This window comes from Colius striatus, chromosome 1, assembly GCF_028858725.1.
Source record: "Colius striatus isolate bColStr4 chromosome 1, bColStr4.1.hap1, whole genome shotgun sequence".
NCBI classification, from domain to species: domain Eukaryota; kingdom Metazoa; phylum Chordata; class Aves; order Coliiformes; family Coliidae; genus Colius; species Colius striatus.
In genome coordinates this window covers 168,575,852-168,601,721 of record NC_084759.1, presented here as the reverse complement: position 1 = coordinate 168,601,721, position 25,870 = coordinate 168,575,852, and the positions used below count along the sequence as shown (strand labels likewise).

Here is a 25,870-nt window from a genome sequence, read left to right as displayed (position 1 = left end):
GCACGTGTTTACTTTTTTAAACAAAAATGTTCTGTTATCCTAATCAAATAAGGAAGCATGTTCACATGCATTAGGCTTAATTTTTCTTGTAGTATTTGGAGGTGCCATTGGAGAATACAGAAAATAACCAAGCTAGTGTATTACAGTGCTCAGTTTCTGAAAATGAAAGAGGGATTTAATGCTAGTGACTCATGATATAGTCTAATTAATTCCCTGAAAAGAATTTCTCAGTGAGTGCTTCTGCAGTTACCAGAGATGAGATATTTTAGATAGAGGCAGATGAAGAATTCCAGAGAAAACTTTGCAATTATCTATGCTCTTACGAATTGATAGGAGGACTTTAGCGGAGGTCTCAGGAGCGCACCACAGTACTGTATGGAACTGATGGCATGAACAGGATATTCTTGTTCCAGGACTATCAGGGTAAGGCCACGTGCTGTTAAAGTTGGTTCAAATGACAAAAGTGGGAAGGTAAGATGAATTTCAGCGTCATCTTCTCAGTGAGAGCTGAGAAATGATTGGACTTCTGCTCTTGGGGAAAAAGGAATAAAGAAATCGTGTATGATGAATATATTTCCTTAAGGAAGTACAGTTTAAACACAACACCTAGATTTGAAAGTGATTGCCTAAGTTTTCAGTTGTTCTTACAGGAGAGCTAAGGGATATCTATTGATTTTCTTAAGATCACACCAGACACTCAACAGACAGTACAGCCAGACTTCTCCTATCTCTCCGTCCTCTAATGTGCTGAGGGTTACAGTTAAGCTAATTCAGTGCACTACATGAAGTGTAACACAGCAGCTCTGCTGACCAAGTTTTTAAATAACTCCTTTAGACACATATACACTCTTCTATATCTACATCTGAGCAAAATCTGCAGATGTGACCTGGTCAAAACATATTTCTTATGTTAAATTTCTTTGGGATTTGACAGATTTCATTGTGTTTTTTAATTTTATGTAAGAGTTCTTTTTTAAATGTCACATTTTTGCTACATGTTTGATGTGCATTGTTCTTTCACTTTAATTCATGCTATGTTTTTCCCAATAAGCTAAATTTCATGGGGCATCCAGCTGTTTTTGCTTAGTACCAACAAAGAAGGATCGTTTTGGAAAACGTGACTTGTATATTGCTTGTTGGCTAGTATTCACATTACAAAAAGAATGTGCAAATGCACATTCTTTGTGTGCATACTTGGTAACATGCTCTTCTAATATTTGAAATTAATGTAGAATCACAGAATTATCTAAGATTTTGAGAAATAAAGAAAAATATATGAATTCAGGAACTTTGAACTGAGCTGAAATTATACTAATTTAAGAACACATTTGATTGTGAATACTCTTAGGCTGCTATTTGATAGAGTACTGTAAAAATATGTTCAGCATTTTTAAAGAAAAAACCCCAGCCCGTATGCTGCTTCCAAAAAAAAATCTTTCTTTGGCACATTTCATGATGGAAAGAGACATTTCATCCATTATTCAAAACATATTAGCCAAAATTTGAAAGTTTTTATGTGGTTTTAAGTGCTTGACTTGAGTAGCAAGTGTGACTTTGGCTTGCTGAGTGAGAGGCCACATTATGGCCAGAGAGTAAAAGAGAGACTCAATTTTTTAAAGATACAGTAGAGTAGTAGGAAATCTGAAGAGATGGGTGGCACTCACCTGCACCTTCTGAAAGTAACCAGATGTGGAGCTGCAGAAATTCTGGCAATGAGACATAGATCAACCTTACGAACAGCTCTGTGACAGAATTCACAGAATCGTAGAATGGTAGGGGTTGAAAGGGACCTTTAGAGATCATCCAGTCCAACCTCCCTGCAGAAGCAGGTTCACCTAGATCAAGTCACACCGGAATGTGTCCAGGCAGGTTTTGAAGACCTCTAAGGAAGGAGACTCCACAACCTCCCTGGGCAGCCTGTGCCAGGGCTCAGTCCCCCTCATAGTGAAACAGTTTTTTCTTATGTTTAAATGAAACTTTTTGTGTTCCAGCTTCATCCCATTACCCCTTGTCCTGTCATTAGATACAACACAAAAGAGGGATGCCCCAACCTTCTGACATCCACCATTTATATACTTGTAAATATTAATGGGATTCCCCCCTCAGTTCCAGTTCCTGCCCCAGTTCCTGCAGCTTTTCCTCATAAGGAAGATGGTCCAATTCCCTGATCATCTTGGTGGAATTGCTGGGGTAGTGTACACAATGGGCTCTTGAGAAGTATGGGTTGATGAGTTTGACTTCCTTCTCCAGTGAGGTGGAGAGTCCATAAGCTATAAAGAGTAAAATAACTGAGAACATGGGTAAATATGTTGCTCTTGCCTAGACATAAATGCTGCAAAGGGAGATTCTGTCTTACTAACCAAATGGAGTTCTTCAGGAGAATTGCTAGACGCTGGATTTAAAAAGTCTTTGACTAATCACCTTGCCTATAGCTCAGAGTAAATATTTTAAGGAGGAAGCTATTTAATGTGTTTGTAATGTGACTGATTAATTTAAAAAAAAGAATACTGGTATATGTAAGGTTTATATTAGTAGCCATCAAACTTTGTATATTGATTCTCATATTGAATCAGGAGCTCTTTATGAAAGAATGGTACTTTATGATTGTCTGTATATGGTCTGAGCCTTATTTTCATCAATAAAGATGAACGTGATTGTAAGAAGTTATTATTGGTAGTAATAGTTCTAACAATAACATGAATAAAATCTAGTGTAATTGAGGTAGTGAACAGAGTAACTCACATTTCCCTGAGCTAGTGAGAAAGTAACCGTAATCTTGAATTGCAGGGATACCAGCATAAATAAAACTAACTGTAGGCCTCCTATCTGTCTCCCATTGTATTTGAAAAACAAGTGGTGCTATTACATATTAATCAAGACTGATTTTGAACTGACTACTGCACAAAAGGAGGATATTGACAAATTACCTGTGTTCAATGTTGGTTTTGTGGGTTTTTTTTTTTTTCAATGAGAGAAGCAGCAGAAAAATGGACGGGTGGAGGTTTTGTGGAAAATTGTTTTTTTTAGAAATTTAGTTTTGAAATATTTGTTGGTATTCCAGTACTCTTGTCTTCTCCACCTCCCTCTCTTTTAACTCCATGGATACCAGGGTGGTATTTTTCACATCAGGATACTTGATGATTTTAGTCTTTATGTCACGAAAAGGATTGTTCTGAACTAAGTAAAAATAAATGGCTTTCATTCTTAAACAAGCATGGCAGGGTGGATATTCAGTGAAGAAGAGGTGTATTGAGGTCTGTGTAATTATTATTACTGTAATTTGGTGTTACGTGAGACAAATGGATAGCTGAGCCTACGAGAGGCTGTCTCAGACTTCGTAATCTCAGGGAAGTATTTTTGCACTGTTCATGCTTTCGTATTTTCAAAGTTGCAGAGTAAAGTATTTTCAGAGAGATTCATGTCATCTCACTTGGGATGTTCACTGTGCAGACTCTTGCAACTGACTGTTTCTCTAACCTCCCTGTGTCATCAGTGACGATAAAGAGGCACTTTTAGGGTGAAATTCATCTGTCCTATTTTAGATGCTTGTCTTTGGATGAGATAAATCGAGATGAGCTGAAGTGTTTGCTTGTCTCTCCATTGCCTTTAAAGGGAGTCTAAGCAGCTGGCTTAGCTGTGTACATCCGAGTAAGCATCAGATAACTACAATGTAGGCATCTGCATTCAGTCAGATGAATCTTAATCCTATGGTTAAAAAAAAGCAACCCAAAACACACAAAAGCAGAACCAAAAAGAAAAAGGAATTTGATGTTCTAGGAAAAAGTGACAAGTTTTATTAGGAGAAAGAGCTATGCTTTTTCTGGGTCAGCCTGGGTTTCTTTTCTTTCCCCCACTCCAATACATTTACAAAATTATTTCACCCTCATGAGAGTCAGCTGTGGTTCATGGTTTCTGTTTCGTGTTGGTGACATTTTCTCTCGTGAGCACTTTTTAGAATACAGACACAATTTTCAGTCCTTAAAAGAATAATGCTGAATGAGCTTCCAGCTCATTTGTATCTCTTCACGCATGGCCTCTTGCCCTTGCCTTCTAGTTTCTGCATAATCCTGTGTGCTGGCTTACTGATTTTTGTATCGTTCCCTTCATTGCAACTGCTTCACTAGTTCATTGTTTTAAGTGCTTTTCTTTCCTGTCTGCTCAGTACAAAACATCCACCTTCAGCTAGCAAGCACTCTGCCCTCTCTTCAGGGCCCACTCTTGAATACCTGCTTTTGCTGGTTTTCTTCTACGAAAGTATGACAATGTAGAATAAACAGAGATAATGATATATGTTATTTGACTGTGTATATAGAAAATGACGGTGTCCGCCAGGTTTATATCTCCACAATTCAGTAATTCTTGGGAACTATTTACTAGTACAAAACTTTTGTAACAGAGTGGACAATCAGTCTCTGTATGTGCTTTTTGGACAATGCAGTTGAATTCATTTCACCTCACTTTAGATGTCTGCAGCGCAGACATGTACATATGAGCTAGTCACCCAAGGCTACTTTTGGAGTGAATTAAAAGAGATGAGTGCTTTTAGGGCACAACTCTCCCCATCTGTTTGGAGGTCTACTTTAAGATTAAATAAGATGCACCTGTAAGTGACTGGTGCTGTCCAGTGACTGTAAAGGAAGCCTAAACAACTGAGGTAATTGTAGCCACAGATACTACAGATACCTGCATTGAGTCAGGCGTATTCCCTCCTGGGTGGCTGTATAACAGTACTGTATTGTGGGTTTATATCTAAGACTTAATTTGTTCCTGTTAAAGAAAATTCCATTTGGTACTTTGTTTTGTATAAGAAATTAGTACAGGATGCACGTTGCAAGTGAAACAATTAATTTAATAATTCAACGATAATAACATTAGATCATTCAGTAAGTCAGAGAATTTAATTAACTTACACTGATTGTGATTTGTAGTGATGCCACAGAATCAAAAACCATAGGAATGGGTCTTTAAAAATTAGTTTCATTAAATCCTAGATCAAAGTTGCAATCATGATATGAGCGTGCAAACAAGTTTCTTCAGAGAAAGAGGATAAGTACGTGGCTAGTTGTCCATGAGTGTGCCTTTTTCAAAGAGCACTTTACAGGAAAGGACTGTATGCTGTTAATTCCCATGGAAGAAGGGGGAGGAGGGCACTTAGGCCCTGAAAAGGTTCCCCTGTGGTATGTGGTGAGGACCATGATGAAGCAGTTTGTCCCTCTGCAGTCCATGAAGGACCACTGGGAAACAGACCCACTCACAGCCCATGGAGGACCCCATGCCGGAGCAGGTGGGTGCCTGAAGGAGGCTGTGACTCCATAAGAAGTTCATCCTGGAGCAAGTTCCTGGCAGGACCTGTGAGTTTGTGGGGGAGCTGCCCATGCTGGAGCAGATTTGCTGTCAGGATCTGTGATCCCATGAGGGACCCAGGCTGGAGCAGTCTGTCCCTGAAGGACTGTTCTCCTAGTGGATGACCCACGCTGGGGCAGTGTGTGAGGAGCTGCCTCCGTGGCAGACCCCATGCTGGAGCAGTTCGTGAGGAGCTGCAGCCCATGGGAAGGACCCACACTGGAGAAGTTTGTGAGGGACTGTCTCCTGTTGGAGGGGACCCCACACCATAGTACTGGGAAGTGTGATGAGGCCTCCCCCTGAGAAGAAGCAGCAGCAAAGTCCATCTGTAATGAACTGACCGCAACCCCCATCCCCTGTGCCGCTAGGGGTGAAGGAAAGGGAATCCTGGGAAAAGGAGGGTTGAGGGGAGGTGTTTTTAAGACGGTTTTATTTCTCATTTCCTGGCTCTTATTGTTTCTTTAATAAATCAAACCCTTTTCTCCCCGAGTCTGTTTTGCCCGTGACACTAATTGCTGAGTGATCTCTCTGTCCTTATCTCAACTCACAAGCTGTTTGTTATATTTCTCTCTCTCCTGTCCAGTTTAGGAGGGGGAGTGATTTTATGACTGGGAGGACATCAAGCTAAACCATCACACAGTGGACTCGCAGTGCTGAGGAAGCTGGTGTCATAGGTTATATGAGGACCATTCTGGCTAATCTTTGGCAAACGAATTTACTCTGATGTGCCTCAGTTTCCCTTTCCCTAATAAGTCATAGGCATTTGTTTTCTCTCTGTGGGAAAGATGGCAGAACTTGGAGAAGCATGTTGTTCTGGAAGTCATAAGTAGGACTTCTGGTAATTAATTGGTACAAACTACTCCTAAAGTACCTGTGAAAAGGGTTAGATCCTTACAGAGTAGATGTGCCATTGTATTTTGGATCTCCTATTAAATCTTTGCTTACTCTTTTGTTTGCTCTGTAAAGGCCAGCCATAGTGCTACCAATGTGAGAGGAATTAAAAAAAATCTTTTTTTATGTAGATCCAACAGTTCTTGGTCTTTGGATAGAAAAAGATTCTATGAGCAAGATCATATGAAGGTATTTGCTTAGTTCTCAAAGAAATCAAAAGTTAAGGTGCCTGTATAAATACACGTCCATGCACTACGTGTAATTTAAACTGTGAGAAAGAAACAAGGGGACCCTGAAATTCTTACAAGTTAGTAGGAAAAGAAATGTGTGATGAGTGGAAAAATATTTCTTGATAAAGATTTAGGCTGATTTCATTTATGTTTGTGCTGGGTTGACCTTGACTGTATGCCAGGTGGAAAGAGGAGAGAAAATATGATGAAAGGCTTGTGGCTTGAGATAAGGACAGGGAGATCACTTAGTAATTACTGTCATTGGCAAAACAGACTCAACTTGGGGGAAAATGCAAATCAGAACAAAGAAAGGTAACGAGAAAGAAAACCTAGATCTTAAAACACCTTTCCCCTCATCTCTCCTTTCTTTCTGGGTCTCTCCCTCAGTGACACAGGGGTTTAGGGAGTGGGAGTTTTGGTCAGTTCATCACAAATTGTCTCTGCCACTTATTCCTCTCAGGAGGACTCCTTAAACTTACTCTGCTCCAGCATGGAGTCCCTCCCATAGGAGGCAGTCCTCCACAAACTGCTCCAGCATGGTCCCTCCCAGGATCACAAGTCCTGCCAGCAAATATGCTACAGCATGGGCTCCTCTCTGTCAATGGGTTCACAGGTGCCTGCTCCAGCACAGGCATCCCTTTGGGTCACAGCCTCCTGTGGGTATCCACCTGTTCTGATGTGGAGTCCTTCCCTGGCTGCAGGTGGATGTCTGCTCCCTTGTGGCCTCTGTGGCTGCAGGGCAGGGCCTCACCATGGGCCGCACCATGGGCTGCAGGAGAATCTCTGATCTGGTGCCTGTAGCAGCTCCTCCCCTCCTTCTGGGTGTTTGCAGAAATGTTCTCACATTCTCATTCCCCTTTTTGCAGTTTTACACCTGTGCAGTAACATTTTTACCTTCTCAGATATGTGAATCCCAGAGGTGCTACTACCATTGCTAATTGATTCAGCTTTGGCCAGTGGTGAGTCCATCTTGGAGCCATCTGGCATTGGCTCTATTGAATATAGGGGAAATTTCTAGAAGCTTCTCAAAGAAGCCACCCCTGTAGTCCCTCTGCTACAAAACCTTGCCATGCAAAACCAATGCAATATTTTACATATTATTGTTCTGCTACAGATGTTTTGTGTTACCCTGCCCAAGTTGCTTACAGGATAATAGGATTTATCTATTTATTTGATTATTTTTTATCTCCTGTTTATCTGCTTAGACAGATTTATCTGCTGTTTATCTGCTTAAACATCTCCGAGAACTTTACTCATTCTGTTCCTCTAGTAAAATCAGAGTAATAATGCTTCTTGATCTACAGTCTTGTCTGTCGAGGTAATCTATTTCAGTAGGATTATTTTCTATGCTGCTGTGTGTTCCAGACATGTTTGCTCTCCCAGTAAGATGATGTACCACCGTAAAAACATAGCATAGTGTTAATAATGTGAACACCAGCTTTTGGTTTATCTACTGTTCAATTCTTATAAGCAACTACAAACATATCCTCAATATTTTTTCTTTTTTTCCCCCTTCAGTTACTTTGCTAATGATAGACTCTTTGTTGTTGCATATGTGAAGAACTTGTGGTGTTTTCTTACAATTTGGTAACAATTTAAGCATCTTTTAGATTTATGTCATTATTTCAAATGTTGGTTATTACAGATAATCCCTTCAGTACTTCAAAAGAAGTCGCTGTACACAAAATCAGTAGAACATGTATAAAATGGTCTAAAAATCGGACAATGGTCTAAAAATTACAAAACTATGCTGAACTTTAACCTAGCAGGAAAAGACATAAAATGGTGTTTAGAAAGCTGAAGCTAGAGAAATTGAAATAAAATGGTGTATATTTTCATGAGAGTAAATATTAGTTGTGACAAGTTATGTAGTACTGTGAAACATTTTCTTCTCCTTGAATCTTCCTAAAATAGATGCTACTGTGTAAAGAGAAGCAATAGAGTTTTTGCCTAAATTACTGTCTGATGTCTGTTAACGCAGGAAGTCAGATTATACTGTTGTAATAGTCTTTTTTTTTTGGCTTTAGAACCTGTGAGTATTTGGATCTGTGAATTTTCTATTTTTTAAAAAATTTTTTTAGTTGAGCACTATCCTAATTCCTGAACCTACATCTGTAGCTGAAGCTGTTGAGTTCTAGCATCATGTTTTCTTACGACCTTTGATTCACTGACTTTAAATCAAAAATGTCTTCCCTCTCATCCGATGATTTGATTAATGGGATTGGAATGCTGGTTACATTGAAATTAGATTGCAAAATGAGATATTACAGCAAAATCATCAAATCAGATCTGCAAAAGTAATTCTGCTTGCAATAGAGCACTAGTACAAGGGAAAAACACGATAGTGTAATGGAGGTAAAAATACTATGAAGAATTTCAGTGGTAGAATGTAGTGTGGACATTATTTTTTGCCCTCATTTCAAACTGTACAGTACTTCCGAGTGCATAGAAAGTCTGGGGGCAACCCAGACTTCCCATGACACATCCGTGCTCCAGCACTGGAGAGAATGTGTTAATTTATGACCTGTGCCTTATTCAGTATTTGGGGCAGGATATTAACAATGTTAATCTTCCTCACTTCCTTGAAAGCATTTGCATTATCTTCTCTCTCTGCTTTTCATTCCAGCACAAATAAAGACTATATTAACCACAACTTTCCAAGATGATGGTGTTGGATGGAAGTGCCTACTTCAGACTGTTACTGTCATTTAATATTGACATGTGAAAATGGTGACTTGTTTATCTATTGTTCCCCACAGGGTGCAGCTCTGATTCGAATGTTGGCTAACTTTATGGGTCACTCTGTGTTTCAAATGGGCTTACAAGTAAGTAAAGGCATTTCTGTCTTTGTGCAATTCTAGCAGTTTCTCTCACTCTCTCTTTTATCTTTTTAAACCATATTTGCATCTATTTGTGGAAAAATTTCTTTACTTCAGGACCATCTGAGGCACCAATATGTCCCTGAAGCTGAATTTGATGGAATACACTGAGTAATGAAACACATATTGCAGTGCCTCAAGTTTCACTTATATTTCTTGATGTAGCAAGTAATTGCACTTTAACTGGCACAGGATTTTTTGTCTATTTTATGTAGATGGCCATGTAAAAGCCATTTTATCCATGTCAGAGCTGTGTGGAGAGCTAACTGAGGAAAGGGCTGCTTTTCTTCAGTTATGTTTGCATGCTGGTATAACAACTAATAACAGATGATGTTAAGCCAGCTAGCAAATACACAGCCGTAAACCCAATAATGCTTTTCAGATAAATAGTTTTGCCTTCCCTTCCCCCATAGCAAAATCCTTGAGCTTTATTTTTACCTTTGATAAGCATGGAGTGCTCTCTGCCTTAATGATATTTTCAAAACTCCTTCTGCCTTTTTAAAGAAATTTAAAGAAGTAGCATGCCTGTACTAAGAGAAAGAAATTCAACATGCTGATTACCAAGGATGAACTCTTTTCAGCAGTAATTCAGCACAAATGAGTGTTTCGTAAACTATTTAAAAACAAACAAGCCAAAGCATAAAAAACAATGCGACTCCCTCTATTCCATTGAAATTTGCTTGAGTAAATCATGTTAGAGGCAGCTGTGATTGATGAATTATGTATGATGCAGCTTGCTACTTAGAAGTGTCCTTTAAAGTAAATTGATGTTCACCTGAAATACAATTATGCTAAGATGGAAAGAGCAATCAATCTTATCTGTTCTTAGTAAGCTTTTCATTTTGAAATTTAAATAAACTATGTCTAGGATCAGGTCATTTTTTAACAGAATAATTCTACCTCTAACCAAAATAAATTGGAAGATAAAATATAAAACAAAAGTTAAATAAATGCATTGGTTATGTCAGAGAGGTGTGTTCCATGCAAGAGGCAATGAAAGGAAACCTGCTGAGGAATACAACTTTTTTGAGAGTTTAGAGGACATTCAGGGTTTTCATCGTAACTTATTCACAGGACTCAGTTGGATCATTTTCTTAGTTGCAACACTAGATCAAGTCATTTAGATAATCTTATCCAGGTAAGAAATCTTGAAATCAAAAGTTATCTTCATAACATTTTGTATATGTCAAGGGTGAAACCCTCATCTCATTTAAGCCAGTAAGACTTCTGTCCTTTGTCCAGCAAACTCTATATTCCAGCCAGAAACTTTTACTCACACACATGCATTCACATGGAAATCTCATGGCAATTTTCCCCTAAAAAACATTGAACTGAGGGGTTAGAAAGGGAAAGTTTTAATGTATACATTTCAAAGTCTGTTTTTCTGGTTTCTTCTGTATCTGCCAGAGAAATAACAATTGCAAATTGTCCTGAAATAATTTAGAAAAAAGTTCAGATCAAAGAGCAGGGCTATACAGGTATTAAATAATAGTAATTTCCATAAAGTTGTAATGGAGCTTTGGGGTTTTTATTTGAGTGGTTTCCTATTATTTCTGTTTTTCACCATTTCTGCTCTAAATAGAAACTCTTCTGTTTGCTAATTTTAATCTAAGAAAATTCTAACTGAAAACATGTCTAGTGAAACTCTTGGCATTGTCTCAGTAGGAAGATGATATTCTAACTTCTTTTATAAAAACTGTTTGAAATCCAGGTAGAGATTTTCCATGGGTATGTCTCCAAGTTGAACAAAATAAAACATATAGTTCATAAGCTACAAAATATACAATTGGAAATGTCTGTCAGTCATTTAATTCCGTGTCTTTTGTGGACCCAACAAAATAGTGTTCCTATTAGTGGAACACTTGTTAGTGGGAGGCTAACTTTGCTAATAAGGAAAACTGGAGGAGCAGTTTACCCTTTCTATCAGCCACTGTTTTAGGCTTTTCAGCTCTTTAGTCCTACTACCGTTACTTAGGATTTAGTGCTTTGTTACCTTGAATCCATTTTTATCATGGAATTCTAATGTTCAACTAAATGGCCTTCCTCAAGGGTAGCTGCAAACTCAAGTATTACTACTATTTATAAATCTCTTCCAATACAAATATTCTGAAAGTGCACTTGATGGTTCATTCCTCCTGGGTTACTCTAGTGGCTTGCTGAGTTACTGAGTTCTGAAGGACCTTTGCTTTATCTTATTTGTTTTGTTTTTCATTAACCTTCAGTACATGGAGCACGTCAGTGTTATATAGCATTAATCTTATTTCATTTCTTTTTAGTGTATTAGATATGTCCTTATGTGTTTCATAGATGATAAAAAAGGATATTCCTCTTAGTTGTATTATACTCACTTAAACAAAAATGAGTAGCCTTTTACTTGTGTTTGTATTGTTTATGGCTTCACCAAAGTCAAGGTATGATTCATCATCTAACTAAGAGATACAGAATTAGAGCTTTTATAGAAGAGAAGCTACAACAAATATGTTAAATTTTAGCTTAGGGATATAAGGTTGAGAGCATGAAGCAAATGGGATAGCTACCTTTCTGTTTGTTGCCACTTTTTTTTCTTAATCTAATTACATGGTATCACCTGGCAGGTGGCCTTTTTGAAGGAGCAGATCAAGATAGCTTGAGGGAGAAAATTCCTTTCTATGTCAAAGGAAACAATCAATTGTGTTAAAAAGAAGAAAAAAGTTGATGGAGAGTGGAGCTCTTTTTTGGGTAATATTTAAAAATAAATATGAGCTGAAGCAAATGTACAAAGGTGCATATCATTCCTAACAGTTCCACAAACCATTCTGTTGTGGAGTCTGTAAGAAAGTAAAATGGTAGTAGAAATGCTCAGTTTTATGATGTAGATGGCTTTGGAGACATTCATATCTGTCAAGAAGAACTGGCATGTTCCTGTCATGATAAATATACTGTGAAAGACCATTGGATTGTAGTCTGGAAGTTCCACAGTAAAACTGCAGCCAAGAGACCACCTAGTGAAGGTATGATTTTTTTTTCGGGAAGCCCTTAAAAGACATATGATGTCTTGAACCAAGTGGCATTTTCAAACTCAAGATTTAGTAACAAAGACAGAACTTTCTTGCTGTTTCACACAGAGCACTCCAAAGGCAAAACCGAAAGAGGAGATATTTATTTTGGCTGTCATGAGTAATTCAATAATGACAATGAGAGCCACAGCTGGTAAGACTTGCATACAAGAAAGTCACAGCTATTATTTGTATAGAAAATGACTAGTAAACTCTTCCTTCTCGCAGAAGGTGCTTTTGTTCTTTTTAAAACTCCTGACATCTTTCATGATGTGCAAAGTTTCTTATGCTCCAGGGAAGTTCAAAGGTGCATGTCACCAAATGCCGGTACTCATCTTACAAAGTCAGAAAGCCATTAACCAGCTAGGACAGCTAGGACAGCGATTGGAGTATAAAGAGGCTTGATCAGTACCACTTCCTCTGATTATGTTTCTGAACTGCATAGATTGGTAGAGGGAGAAGCTGTAAGTTGTCCCTATCGTTCAGTCATCACTCAGGGCAATAATATGAAGTATAATATCAGATTTGTGTGAGATTTTCATCTGTAGGCTGTTGTTCCTAATCTGTGTACTTGAAATAGATGGTTGCTTACATGACTGGTGTCACTGTATTACATTTCCTGAAAGCTTTTACTGCTCTGTGACAAGGCAGCTCTTGAAGTTAGCAGTGGGTTTTTTTCATATTAAATATAGAGAGAAAGCCCAGTGATTTGAATGTCTGGTACTTAGATGTGTGTAAAAAGGCTCCTCCAGCTCTGTAATGAGACATTTCTGCACCAGTTTATTTTCCTTATATTTGGTTAGATTATTTTGGAGCCTCATCTCTCATATTGTATGTTTGTCAACACTGCATTTCATTTGCCATGTGGCAGCTCATTGATCACATAGATCCGTATCCTTTTGAACTTCAGTTGCTGCTATGTATGTGTTCATCACTCACTCTGATATAGTGCATCATCAGCAGTTTGAATTAGTTACTGTAGGTATCTCTGCTTCTGTGATAAATTAACTGCTTTTGTACTTCAGCCTTCACATTGTACATTTGGAAGATGAATTTTCATACAGTGCTTTGGATATACGCTGTCTTTTTTGGTGCTGTTGAGTGGCCACTGTATTGAAACAAATTGGTCAACCTTTCAGAGGAGCTGTCTGGGGAAATGTGACATGCAGGCTGTTAAATACAGCAAGGTTCAGATTTCAATCACTTTTTACTATCATAAAGCTGGCTAGTTAGCCTTTCTTCATCCACACTGCTTAGTATTTCCTGCTTTTTAGACACTTTTGTGCATGCCTGTGTTCTGTTTGAATTGTGGCAGTTGATGTGAAACCCTATCAGAAACTTTCCAGGTGTAAAATAAAGCTCTAATGTGCTATTTTCCAAATTGTTTGCCTCTTCTGTCCATGAACCTAATAGCACAAGAATTGTATTTATCTATTTCCACAGTATCATTTAATGATCTACTTTTTCTATGTTGAAATGTACCCATTTTATCATACCTGTTTATCTTTATTCCCAATTCCCAACAATAATCTGTATGCTGTTTAAAATGAAACATCATTAGAGACTTCTTAATAGAGTTTTCTGTAAACAAATAATATCTGTACAAACAAACAAAAGCCTCAAAATCATGCACCATAGGATCAGGCTCAGTGAAGCAATGAGGTGCGATACTATCCCTGGATCAACAGTGCACATGAAACTACCTGCAGTTTTTATTTGCTCAATGGGAGAATGTAACTTTTGCCACTAAGCAGGAGCATCTTTACAACTGGAGTACCTCTGGTATTGCAGCTGTAGTGGTTTTGCGTGGGCTAGGTTTTTCAGTAGTGGGGTGAGCTACAGGAGTGGCTTCTTTAAACGAAGATCTGCCAGAAACTTCACCTGTAGCTCATAAGGCTAGGGCCTGTCAACTCTAAGATGGACCTCACAGCTGACCCAGGCCTCGCCATTTAGTAATAGAGGTAATGCCTCTGTGAATAGCATATTTGAGAAGGAGAAGTTGTTGCACAATTGCCAAACTACCGCGGCAACAGGGAAGGAGAATGTGGAAACATCTCCGCAGACACCAAGGTCAGTGGAGGAGGGGGAGGAGGGTGCTTAGGTCCTGAAAGAAAGACTCCCCTGTGACCTGTGGTGAGGACCGTGGTGAGGCATGTTGTCCTTCTGCAGTCCATGGAGGACCACTGGGAAGCAGAGATCCACCTGCAGCCTGTGGAGGAGCCCATGCCAGAGCAAGTGGATGCCTGAAGGAGGCTGTGACTCCATGGGAAGCCCACCCTGGAGCAAGTTCCTGGCAGGACCTGAGAGCCCGTGGGGACAGAGAAGCCCATGGCAGAGCAGGTTTGCTGTCAGAACTTGTGAGGGGGTCAGGCTGGAGCAGTCACTGCCTGAAGGACTGTTCTCCTGGTGGATGACCCATGTTGGGGCAGTGTGTGAGGAGCTGGCCCCGTGAGAGGCCCCCTATTGGTGTAATTTGTGAGGAACTGTAGCCCATGGGAAGGACTCATGCTGGAGAAGTTTATGAGGGACTGTCTTCTATGGGAGGGACCCCACCTTGTAGCAGTGGGAAGTGTGAGGAGAAAAAGCAGTGGCAAAGTCTGTCTGTAATGAACTGCCTGCAACCCTCAACCCCTGCGCCGCTGGGGGGAAAGGAGTCCTGGGAAGAGGGAGGGTTGGGGGGATTCAGTTTAAGATTCATTATTATTTCTCATCTCCCTGCTCTTATTGTTCCTTTAATAAATCAAACCTTTTTCTCCCTAGGTTGAATTTGTTTTGCCCATGACACTAATTGCTGAGTGATCTCTCTGTCCTTATCTCAACTCACAAGCTGTTTGTTATATTTCTCTCTCTCTCCTGTCCAGTTTAAGAGGGAGAGTGATTTTATGACTTGGTGGACAACTGGCTAAACCACCACAGATGCATTTAGTAAATGTTGAGTTTTCAGCTAATTCTGCACCCAGGCTGTTTTTGAGAGCACAGGGTGTATGACTTTGATGAGCATCTAAGTATCACCATGGTCATACTGACTATGACCTGTCCTTAAGTTAGTTGCTGCTGATCCGTTTATTTTTTTAAACTGTCTCACTTCTACTGACAGTTGTCAATAAGATAACTTGAGCATGTTAAAAGCAGGACATAGGAAGTCATAGGAAATCTCATAGGAGCTGACAACACTATTTTCTATACTGCCTGTCATAAGAGATTGATAATATCTTTAGCCTTTTCTGGCCCCTCAGCATTTCTTATACTTCTAATTTACATCACTCTAGATTTTAGGTTTATGTTTGTTAAATGAAATCAGTGTTATGGACTTTTTTCCACCATCACTTAAGTAGATCAGGAAAAGTTTACATAAGAAACTTCTGTAAGCAGCATCACAGTATTTTTTTTTCATTGAAAGTGCTAAAGATGTACAACATTGTAAAGGCCAGATTTGGATATCACTACCAAAAGTGGAAATCCTTCCTCTGTCTCCAAGAGGATTTGAATATACTATGTGTATAGCAATAGCAAAACGCTTCTGTTTAAAAAAAACCAAGTGATTGAAGATGCATAAATTAGATCTACAGTCAGTGAGAAATGCCCAAACTAATTGTAGCTTTGCATTCTTTGCCTGTTTGGTTTGCGCCTTAACCAGGATTTTAAATTCTGCAGTAGGACAATGTCTGATTTAATTCGTAAAGTGGACCATACTAACTTAGTTGTTTTTCTGATCAATGGTTTTATATACTTTTTGTTTGCTTTGTAGCCTCAGTTCCCAGCTGCTTCATACAGTTTTATTAAATGCCATCCAATGTGTTATCAAAGTGCATCACCAACAGTTAGAGACCAGAAGACATAAACCTCATGGGGAGGGAAAGGGTGGTGCTAGCCTCATTTTGTAAATGGAGATCTAAGCCCACAGAAAATTGAGTTAAGATTTGCACAAGTGTGGAGGATACAATATGAGATGCCTAGCATAGCATTTTCCCCTCCTGTATATCTGAGCACTTATGGATCGGAAGAATTTATGTGTTCAAAGCACAACTTTGGCTTCATCATCGGCTATGAGCACTCAGTGTGGCTGTAGCTCAGTATCTCGGGATACCAAGGTGGGCCTTTATAAAATGTTGATCATACAATTAGTGTTGCTTGAAAAAAACCAAATCAATGAAAGTGGAGTGCTTGCAAATTTGAGGGAAAATTGGATCAATGTGATTAAAAAGATATATATATTTTGAAACCCAAGAAAAATTTCTGTCAAAGTGTTTAGCATTATAAACTATTTCAGATATTTGGAACAGACTTTAGACTGGGTTCAGTCATAGAGTCCAACTCTGCTACAAATCAGGTCACAAGGACAAGCTTAATACACCTACAATGAGAGCAGCCACCTGTCATGGCTGCTGGTGGCTTTTCCCTGATACAACATAAATGCTGTGCAGAGAATGCACTTTCCTACCATGTTGTATTAGGAGAACATTTCTGTTTGGTATATTAAGTCCTTTCCCTCCTCTCTGCCCTGGCTTTTGTCCTGGGAGTGTTTGGATCAGTTTCCTTCTCTGAAGAAAGAGAAGGAAGATGTGAACTCTTAATTTTCTGCTTCAGGGCCCTAACCTCCCTCTAAGCTTAAGCAGCTGTGAGCCATTCATACAGGGAGATAGACTCCCGAGCTGCTAGGTCACCTGATCAATGCTAGCTAGAAGTGTGTTCCTGAAACAAGATCGCTTTCCCTCCAACTTTTAGACCTGTGCTGTCCATGGGGACAACAGAGCTTTTCAAAGGAAGGAGTGACATGAAAAGATAAAATGTGGTATTTTCCCATACTTTCTTCCTGGTGTTAACTGAATCTTTGGAGAAGAATTCAACTTGAGATGGGCTGCTTGAAGATAAGATTTAATCTCAGCCACATTTGGCCACATTGGAGGTCCTAGCAGGGAGAGTTGTAAAGCATGGTAATGGCAGGTGCTGATGAACAGCAATCACTGTTGATATCCCCAGCGCCCTTGTTCAGAGCAAGGTTATAGTCAGTGTCTCCTCCATTAGGAGTAAGATGTTCTGCCATTCATCTAGGATAAAATGTTGCTTTATTTCTCCATTTCTAAAGCTGCTTACAAAAAGAAAACTGATTAGTATACACATGATTTACTTACCTTGGTAAGTTTGTTTGCTCAGAACAGGGTTGCCCTTTATGACAATGTAATCAGTCATATTAGAGATACTGTGTATGTATTCACTTGGTGTGCTTTCAGTGAGCTTCTCTTATTTCGTTGCATGTGCAATTCAATTGTGACTATTTTCTCCTTCATTTTTTATTATAGGAATTATTAAGAGGAAGAATGATAGGTATGAATTCTCAGATAGCATCAGCGAGCTGAGCAGCTATTTAAGAAAATGTTTCCTTTTGGAATAAAATTGTACTGTTTTCCTGATAGGAGCTCAGTGGCAACCTTGCCTCTGTTGCTATGAGGCAGCACAATGGACTTTACAGGGTGCTTGAAGTACACGCTTTGTGTGCGATTCTGCCATCCTCGTGCAATCAGAATTTCCATTAGCTCTTTAGAAGTCAGTGGGGATATTTCCAGCACAAAGATTGCAGGATTGAATGCTTAGTTAACACTTCATACACGTCAGAAATGAAATAAATCTACCCTGTGCAGCACTGTGGGAAATATTCAGAATAAAGCTGAATCCCTACTGGATAAACAGGCTGTCATCAAAACTTTCTCCTTCTCTTCATCCCTCTTCCTTTCCCTTTCTCTGCAGATATTTAAAGTTCAGTTACTGTAGCTAGGTAGATGCTGTAGCATATAGCCATATGTAAAATGCTAGTGATTTTTAAGGTGCCTTCATTTTGCAAACTTAAATGTAGCTCTAGTGACTGTATCATATGATGGTCTTTTGCACCATGAAAAGTATTTGCTCAATAGATACAGACAACAAATGCCTTATTAGCAAAGTTTAAGCTTCACTGTTACTGCTTTCCTATCTGTTACTCATTGTTACTTTACAAATATTGCAGGGCATTATGATCGAGACACAATGACATGCAAATCATACTTAAAATAAGTTTTCTGAAGTGATTTATGGTGACCTTTTCATAGTAAGTAGCATTAATTTATTTCAAATTCTGGGACTTCTCTGGAAAAAAAAGTATTACAGAAAAGTACAGCAGAGATTTTTGCCTGGGTATCAATCCCTGGGCATAGTTCAAGTTAATGTAGAGGAATGAGCAGACGTGTCACAATTAGAAGATTTCCAGATATCTCTGGAAAGCATTTAATTCTTTTTTTGTGTGCATTAAAAACATATTTATTGAGCAATCTCTGGTTTTAGGTTCAAATGTGTTACACTACCCAACAAGGCAGAACTAAAATGAATGTACAAATTCAGTCAAATATATGCAGTTCAATTTCAAAGAGTACTTTATTTCTGAAAGATTTGTTCTTAGCTCAGTAGTTTAGTACCACTACCAAATAATACATCAAATACATTTTTCCTTAAAGCCAAGCTTAATATACTAGCAGGTATCTCACTGCACAGCAGATACCATCAGGCTCTGCTAGACAATAACTCTCCAGTCCTTCTAACTGTTCCCATTAGACTTTGCATGCAAACTGTTTTGCCACTACATTGCGATTGCTTTTGCTGTGTTTCAAAATGGAAACTCCTTCCTCTTCGTGTTAGTAGCTAATAGGTGAAGCTGAATTTTACAAGGGAAATAAATCTCTCTATTTAGTAATTCTGATCTTTTAATAAGGATTCCCAACAAAGCATGATATATTTTAAAGTAGCTGGAAATTTGCATGAGTACAGATTTAAAATCTATTTTAGATGTCCCATGCACACTGGATTCACTGAGTTACAATGCATAAGACGTATTAATTGCAAAATTTAATTTCTTACAGTGGTTTGAGGTTTGATTCTTTTCTTGTTTTGGAATGAAAATGACAGAGCCATATTGATTTTGGTTGGGTTACTTCTGATTTATGGTATTGGTCTCTTACCAAGAAGATGCTGGTAGAGCAAAGAAAGCAGTCCCATTGGCTTATTGAAGGCTTTTTTCTTTTCCTTTCTCTTACTAGTTTCTTTCATGTCTTAGCATGGACGATGCTCTGCTGGGGACAGGACACAGGTCCTATCCACATCCTCTAAATAAATATTCCACTTCCAACACCATGGATGAGACAGTCTCCACTTTTACCTGATTCTTCTCACACCTAAATCAATGCTAAAAATCCCATTGACCCATAAAATGCCAGAAATGTCACTTCTCCTGATCCGATTATTGTTAGAGCGTATGGGAGTATTATGAATTACAAAGGAAGAAAGGACAAAGTAAAATACTATAATTATGCGGCCTATTCAGGATCATTTGCTTTGGAGAAAATGAAAATTTATTTCCATATATGGTTCCAGCATCACTCTTCCTGATTAGTAGTTACAGCTTGCTGTTTGGATATAATGGTTTAATTGCAAATGTGACATGTTGACAGTAGATATTTTCCAGTTGCTGCTGATTGCAAGCATTGTATCATTGTTGTGTGAGAAAAAAAAAAATCCTCTCTAAATATACCTTTTGAAAATAAAAGCCTGGAATTTCAGATGGTATACATTGATGGGATTCCACTGATTTACTTCCCTAGGATTTTACGCACTGAGATAGTAGCCCAAAGAGAAGACAAAACACAGCTGAAGTGAATACTTGCACGATGCCTCTGAAGTGTATTGCACACTTCTCGGGGTTTTTTTTAACTTCTTTTTATGTGTTTGTGAGTTTGAATCTAGAAGTTAGCTAAGAAATTCCTGATGGTGGACAATTTAAACACTGCTTTGAAACATTGAATGTATTACTTGCTTTTAAGAATCTTTAATTGCTTAATGCAGCAATTAGTGTGATTGTATAAGGAGCAGAAAAAAAAGTTTATTTTGTGTTGTTTTTTTGAAGAAAAAGAAATAAAAAATTGGAGCAGATTAAAAAAACCCTCACAGCCCAGTCCTGCCTGCCAGGCCTGGATATGTTATGAGGACACTGCTTTCAGAAAATGAAGAGAGTGATAGAATTACCAATGACTTAAAATATGTTAGCTGATAAATTTCTATATGGAAGATTCAACAGGTAGCTCCATTGATATGTGTAGAATTATTAGAAATAAGAATAAAAAAACACATTTTTGTCTGGCAGCTATATTCTCTGATTGGTCAAGGTGGTGTAAAATCAAAGTTTTATTTTTAATGGCAAGTAAACAAGGTTTAAGCTTTTGATGTGCTTTAACTCCAGCCAGCAATGAAGCATCATGCAGCCACTTGCTCCCTCCTTCCCCTCCCAATGGGCTGGGGAGTTGGGAAAAACCCAAAACTGCTGGGTTGAGATAAGAACAGCTTACTAACTAGAATGAAATAAAATATAATCATAACAGCAATAATTAAAAAGTATAATATTAGTAGTAATTACAAGAAATATAGGGAAAAGGAAGAGAAATAAAGCCCAAGAAAAGACATGTCCATTTCAATTGCTCAGCACCTGCTGGCCAATGCCTGAGAAGTGATCTGCCTCTCCTCACTGACTCCCCCTGGTTCATGTACTGGGCATGATGGATCTGTGGTATGGAATGGCCCTGGGGCTAATTGGGGTCAGCTGTCCTGGCTGTGCTCCTTCCCAGCTTCTTGTGCACCTACTTACTGACAGTCGGGGAAACTGAAAAATCCTCAATTCAAGATAAGTGCTACTTAGCAATGACCAAAACATCAGTGTCTTATCAACATAATTCTCACACAAGAGCTAAACCGCAGCACTGTACCAGCTTCTAAGAAGAAAATTAACTTTATTCCAGCCAAAACCAGGACAGCCGTGTTTATACAAGGACACACAAAAGTTCATTCAAAATAGCTGCAGATGTGAATTGTAATTGGATTATTTAGATCTCATTGTAGCCCATGTGGGCACATTAAAACTGAAGTTAACTGTGATTTCATTTAATTAATGACAGTTTTTTTTCATTGTGTCTTGAAGTCACAGAGTTTAGTCTGCTTTGGTTCTGAATGACAGGTTCACTTATTCACTGTAAAAATTAGCTTACTGATGAGGAATCCTCCCATCAATCGTTAGCTGAACATTTGAAAAGAACATTTGAGCATTGCTTCTAGAGAAATGCACTTCAAAGTAAACTTTCTGTTTCTCTGAAATGTGATACATTGATAATTTTTCTCTTAACTATTTCTTCAGTGCTGCCTCCAGCTGCTCCTTCCCATCCATGCATGGCCACCCAACACCACTTCATTTGTACAGTTCAAGAGTTTGGAGCCCTCTTTGGTAAACTTGATCAAGGAAGGAAGGAAAGGTTCTTGTTGAAGAATGATATATTTACTTCCTATATGGACCATTTCAGAGGTCTAGGTTGAAAAGTAGCTTCCCAAACACGGAGATGAGGACAAGGAGGAGCAGAGATTGTGGAAGTTACTTTGGCTACACCACTGAAGTGTCATCAAATTGTATCTCAAGGGAGATACAGGAATGTGTTTGATGCCGTGCCTGTATATAAAACAGATATGGTAATTTTAGTACTAGGTGAAGACTATGTGCTTGCTGTTTCAGTATAATTTTGATAGTGTTTTCTGTTATCATAGGTTGAAATGCGTTTTTAGGTAGTTTAATTTTTGGCTTGTTAGCCAGTGAGTAACTTCATTTTTTTTTGTTGGAGGAACACATTTTAATGCAACAGTAGGTTAAGTATAGAAAGGATAGCAACATTTTTGATCCTGTGATGGAACTCACTCATGAAATTTAAAGTCTGTTCCATGACTGTAGTGTATCCTGTAGGTTGTCAGTTTCTGACAAGACTGCCTCGAAGCAGTTTTGGGCACTCTTAGTAAAACTGATGCATAAAGTGAAGAGGTTGTTTCACTTGCTTGAGCTGGAAAAGTCTGTTTCCAAGGTTTTTCTTAGCTGGCTTTGCAGTACTGTTTTGATAAATAGTCTGATCACAGCTATTCTTTCAATTTGGAGGTAGCTCTGCAGCTTGACTCACTGGTACAAACGAATTCTGACACAAATAAAGTTAATCCGTATTTAATTTGCCTTACACAATGTTCACCATGACCAATAAGCTGAATTTACAGGCTTATTTTGTACTCTACTGCTTGTCTGACTGCCCAGCCAGGAGAGTGACCACTTTTCTTCCTTAAGGCTCTTTTTCAAGGCTTAGTCTGTTGTAGAGCTGAAAAATGCTGCAAACTTAGTTGGCTATTTTAGCTTTACTTTTTAACATTCGGGTAGTGCTTTACCACTGGTTCTCCCTCCTTGTTTTTCACTCACCATTGCAAATATATGCAGTGCCTTTCTCTCTCTGACCCCTGCCCAGGCTTTTTTATTTGAATGTTAGGCAATGTGAAGATAATATGCAATAGTAGCTTTCACAGGATCACAGAGTGGTAGGGATTGGAAAAGACCTCTAGAGATTGTCTAGTCCAACCCACTGCTAAGGCAGGTTCACTTGCTATCAAGTCACACAGGAACGTGTCCAGGCAGGTTTTGAAAACCTCCAGAGAAGGAGACTATGCAACCTCTCCAGGCAGCCCATTCCAGTGCTCCATTACCTTCACAGCAAGCAAGTTTCTCCTAATGTTCAAGTGGAACTTTTTGTAGTCCAGCTTGTGCTGATTACCACTAGTCCTGTCACTGGGATGCTACAGAAAAATGACTGGCCCCATCTTCTTGATACTCACTCTTTAGGTATTTATAGGTGTTGATAAGGCCCCTCCTCAGTCTTATCCAAGCTAAATAGCTCAAGGTCTCCCTCCTCAGCCTTTCCTTGTAAGAGAGATGTTTCAGTCCCCTAATCATCTTTGTAGTCTTCCACTGGACTCTCTCCAGAAGTTCCTTGTCACTCTTGAACTGGGGAGCCCTGAACTGGACACAGTACTCCAGATGAGGCCTTACCAGGCCTTACCTCAATCTACTGGCCACACTCTTCTTCATGCACCTCAGGATGCCATTGGCCTTCTTTGTCACGAGGCTGGCTCATGTTTAGTTTTATGTCCACCCGAACTCCCAGGTCTCTCTCTGCAGAGCTGCTCTCCAGCCAGTCAGCCCTCAGCCTGTACTGGGGCATGGAGTTGTTCCTCTCCAGGTGCCAGACTCTGCACTTGCCCTTGTGTATCCTCATGAGATTCCTCTCTGCCCAGCTCCCAGGCCCATCGAGATCTCACTGAATGGCAGCACAGCCCACATGAAAGAGGAACAGAGAATAGTAGCCTGTGTTCTTGACAAATCTTGGCACTCTCAGCAACATCTTAGATCTTGGCTCCTGGCAGGCAGCCTGCCTCTTGTGACTCCTTTTCTGGTTGACAAGTTGATCTCTTAGTGCCTTTTAACAGGAAAGCACACGTTGCTTTTTTCATGGTGACAATTGCCTGTTGCTAATGAAGTTGTTTGTAATGTATGTGGTTTTGGTAGCGATTCTGGAGGTTGTGAAGTAGTACTCTGCTTTTTTGGGTTACCAGAGTCCAAGATGTTTCATTCTTAGCTGTCAGCTACAGATGCTTGATTTTGAAATCACTCCATCTCAACTCCTCTCATACTGTGGAGCCTTTTGACTGTTCCTTGTAACTCATCCAGTTGATGCTGCAGCTCCTGAATCTATGTGACTCTTTCACAGATACTTGCCTTTACAGGTGTAGATACATTTGGACACCTACTGCAGCATACTTGTACTGAGATATCTTTGCTATCCAGAACTTCTGGGTGGATGCATCAAACTTTGCCAGGGCTTTCTTCTCATGGCCCTTAGCTTTTGCTGTCAGGCAAGTGCTCACCATTTTGGCAGAGCGATACCTAGAGCGCTGTCCTGGGCTGTGGTTATCTAAGCGGGTTGTGGGGCCTTTTCTGCTTTCCCTCCCTGCTTGCTCTACCTGCACAAACTGCTGCATGCTGCCCTGGCTGCTGCACAAGGCCCGTTTGCTCCGGCCCTGTTTCTTGCCCTGTTTGACTGCTTCTGGTCACTGTATCTCCCCAGGGCTGTTTATATCCCCTCGATTGTCTTGCCTAGGCCTCCTGGCACATCAGTCTCACCTCACGAGAGCTGATGGTTCCTGACAGGTCTCTCTGCTCTTTCTCGAGTTTCCTTGGCTTTGGGAACCCCTTGTCCACCTCAGTCTAGCACACAGCTTCAAAACCGAGTCCTCCCTCTGCCACATTCCTTGATGATTTTGATGTTAGCTGTGTGAAAGGGGAAAAAAAGGTGACATATCAGTGAGTCAGCACTAGTCAGATGGTGTCTGGTGGCTTAAGGTTAAGAACACAAATTTCTGGGAAAACAAATACATTGTATTTGATAGCTGGAGCCTTATACCCCAATTTACATCTCAACTAAATGTTTTTAGTAATAACCGTTTTTGGTAAGATACAGCAGTCATGTGTAAAACTATTCAACAAAACCATATTGTAGGCAGAATAGAGGAGGATGTGCACCCGGGAGTAGAAATGAAATACAAAAGAAGAAGGTAAAGGCAGGACTGCTGTTTCCTGAGCCCTGAGATGTGACGGTATTCAGGGAAACATAGCCACAGAGTCTGATGCCAAAATATTTTGCTGCTTTTTCCTCACTCATCTTTTGTAGTGGAATTTCCCATTTATCTTCAGGAGAAAAAGTAAGTTATTCGATGTTAATCTGTTTCAGATCTCAGCACCACTCATATAAGTTGGAAGCTATTCCTTCAGACAACCAATCAACTTCAAACAGATAAACTGAGAAAGGAGTTTGGTCCTAGAATTGATGTTTCAGTTCCTGGTTATAGCTCTGAAGTCTCCCCTGAAAGTAAGATACATGTTTGGAGACTTATTCCCCCCTATACACTTGTTTAACCTCTTTGCATTTACCGGTCACTACCTTTTATTAGTTGTGTTATCGTGTTTGAATGATGGGATAGTTAATTTATTTGAAAACAAGAGGCTCAATCCCAAGCAGAACTGAGAGAACGAAGATTCAAAAGGGGTAAAAGACTTTTTCCTTTTAAATAATCCCCTTTACATAAAAAAGTCTGGCACAATAAAAGGACTGCAAGCTAAAACAATATAACAGTACTAAAAACATTTCTGAAAACCCTTTAGCACCATACTACTTATTTTACTACCGTTCAAGCTCTCTGCTTCAGTATTCAAATAATAATTTCAAAAAGGATTGTGCCTTTAATCTTTTTAGGGAATTAAGACTACTTTTTGACAAAACATTATATTTTAGTCTTAATCTTTTAGAATTTTATGTGAGATATTGATTGTGCAATAGTTGTATTTTGTTTTCCTGGCATGACAGATTCTGGATTTTTTTTTTAACTTGATGTTAAAAATTACTAAAACATGTAAGAAATCACATTGTCTCATTAATTTTGATTATTTCCTTTTTAGAGGTAAAGAGATCATATTTCATTATTCTTTTTGGCAGAGTGGCTTTATGTTTTAATACCAAGACGTTAAGATTATTACAAGAGGATGCTTGCTGAAAATGCAAAACCAAAT

General features: G+C 39.1%; 1 protein-coding gene across 1 annotated transcript in view; it reads left to right on the top strand.

Moving 5' to 3' along the window:
- The window catches only part of TRHDE (thyrotropin releasing hormone degrading enzyme), a 216,162-nt gene that overhangs the window by 110,260 nt on the left and 80,032 nt on the right, over nt 1–25,870 (top strand). The window contains exon 7 of the mRNA XM_061997273.1: nt 9,224–9,289. Coding sequence (XP_061853257.1) covers nt 9,224–9,289 — 66 coding nt within the window. The remainder of the gene's footprint in view (nt 1–9,223; nt 9,290–25,870) is intronic.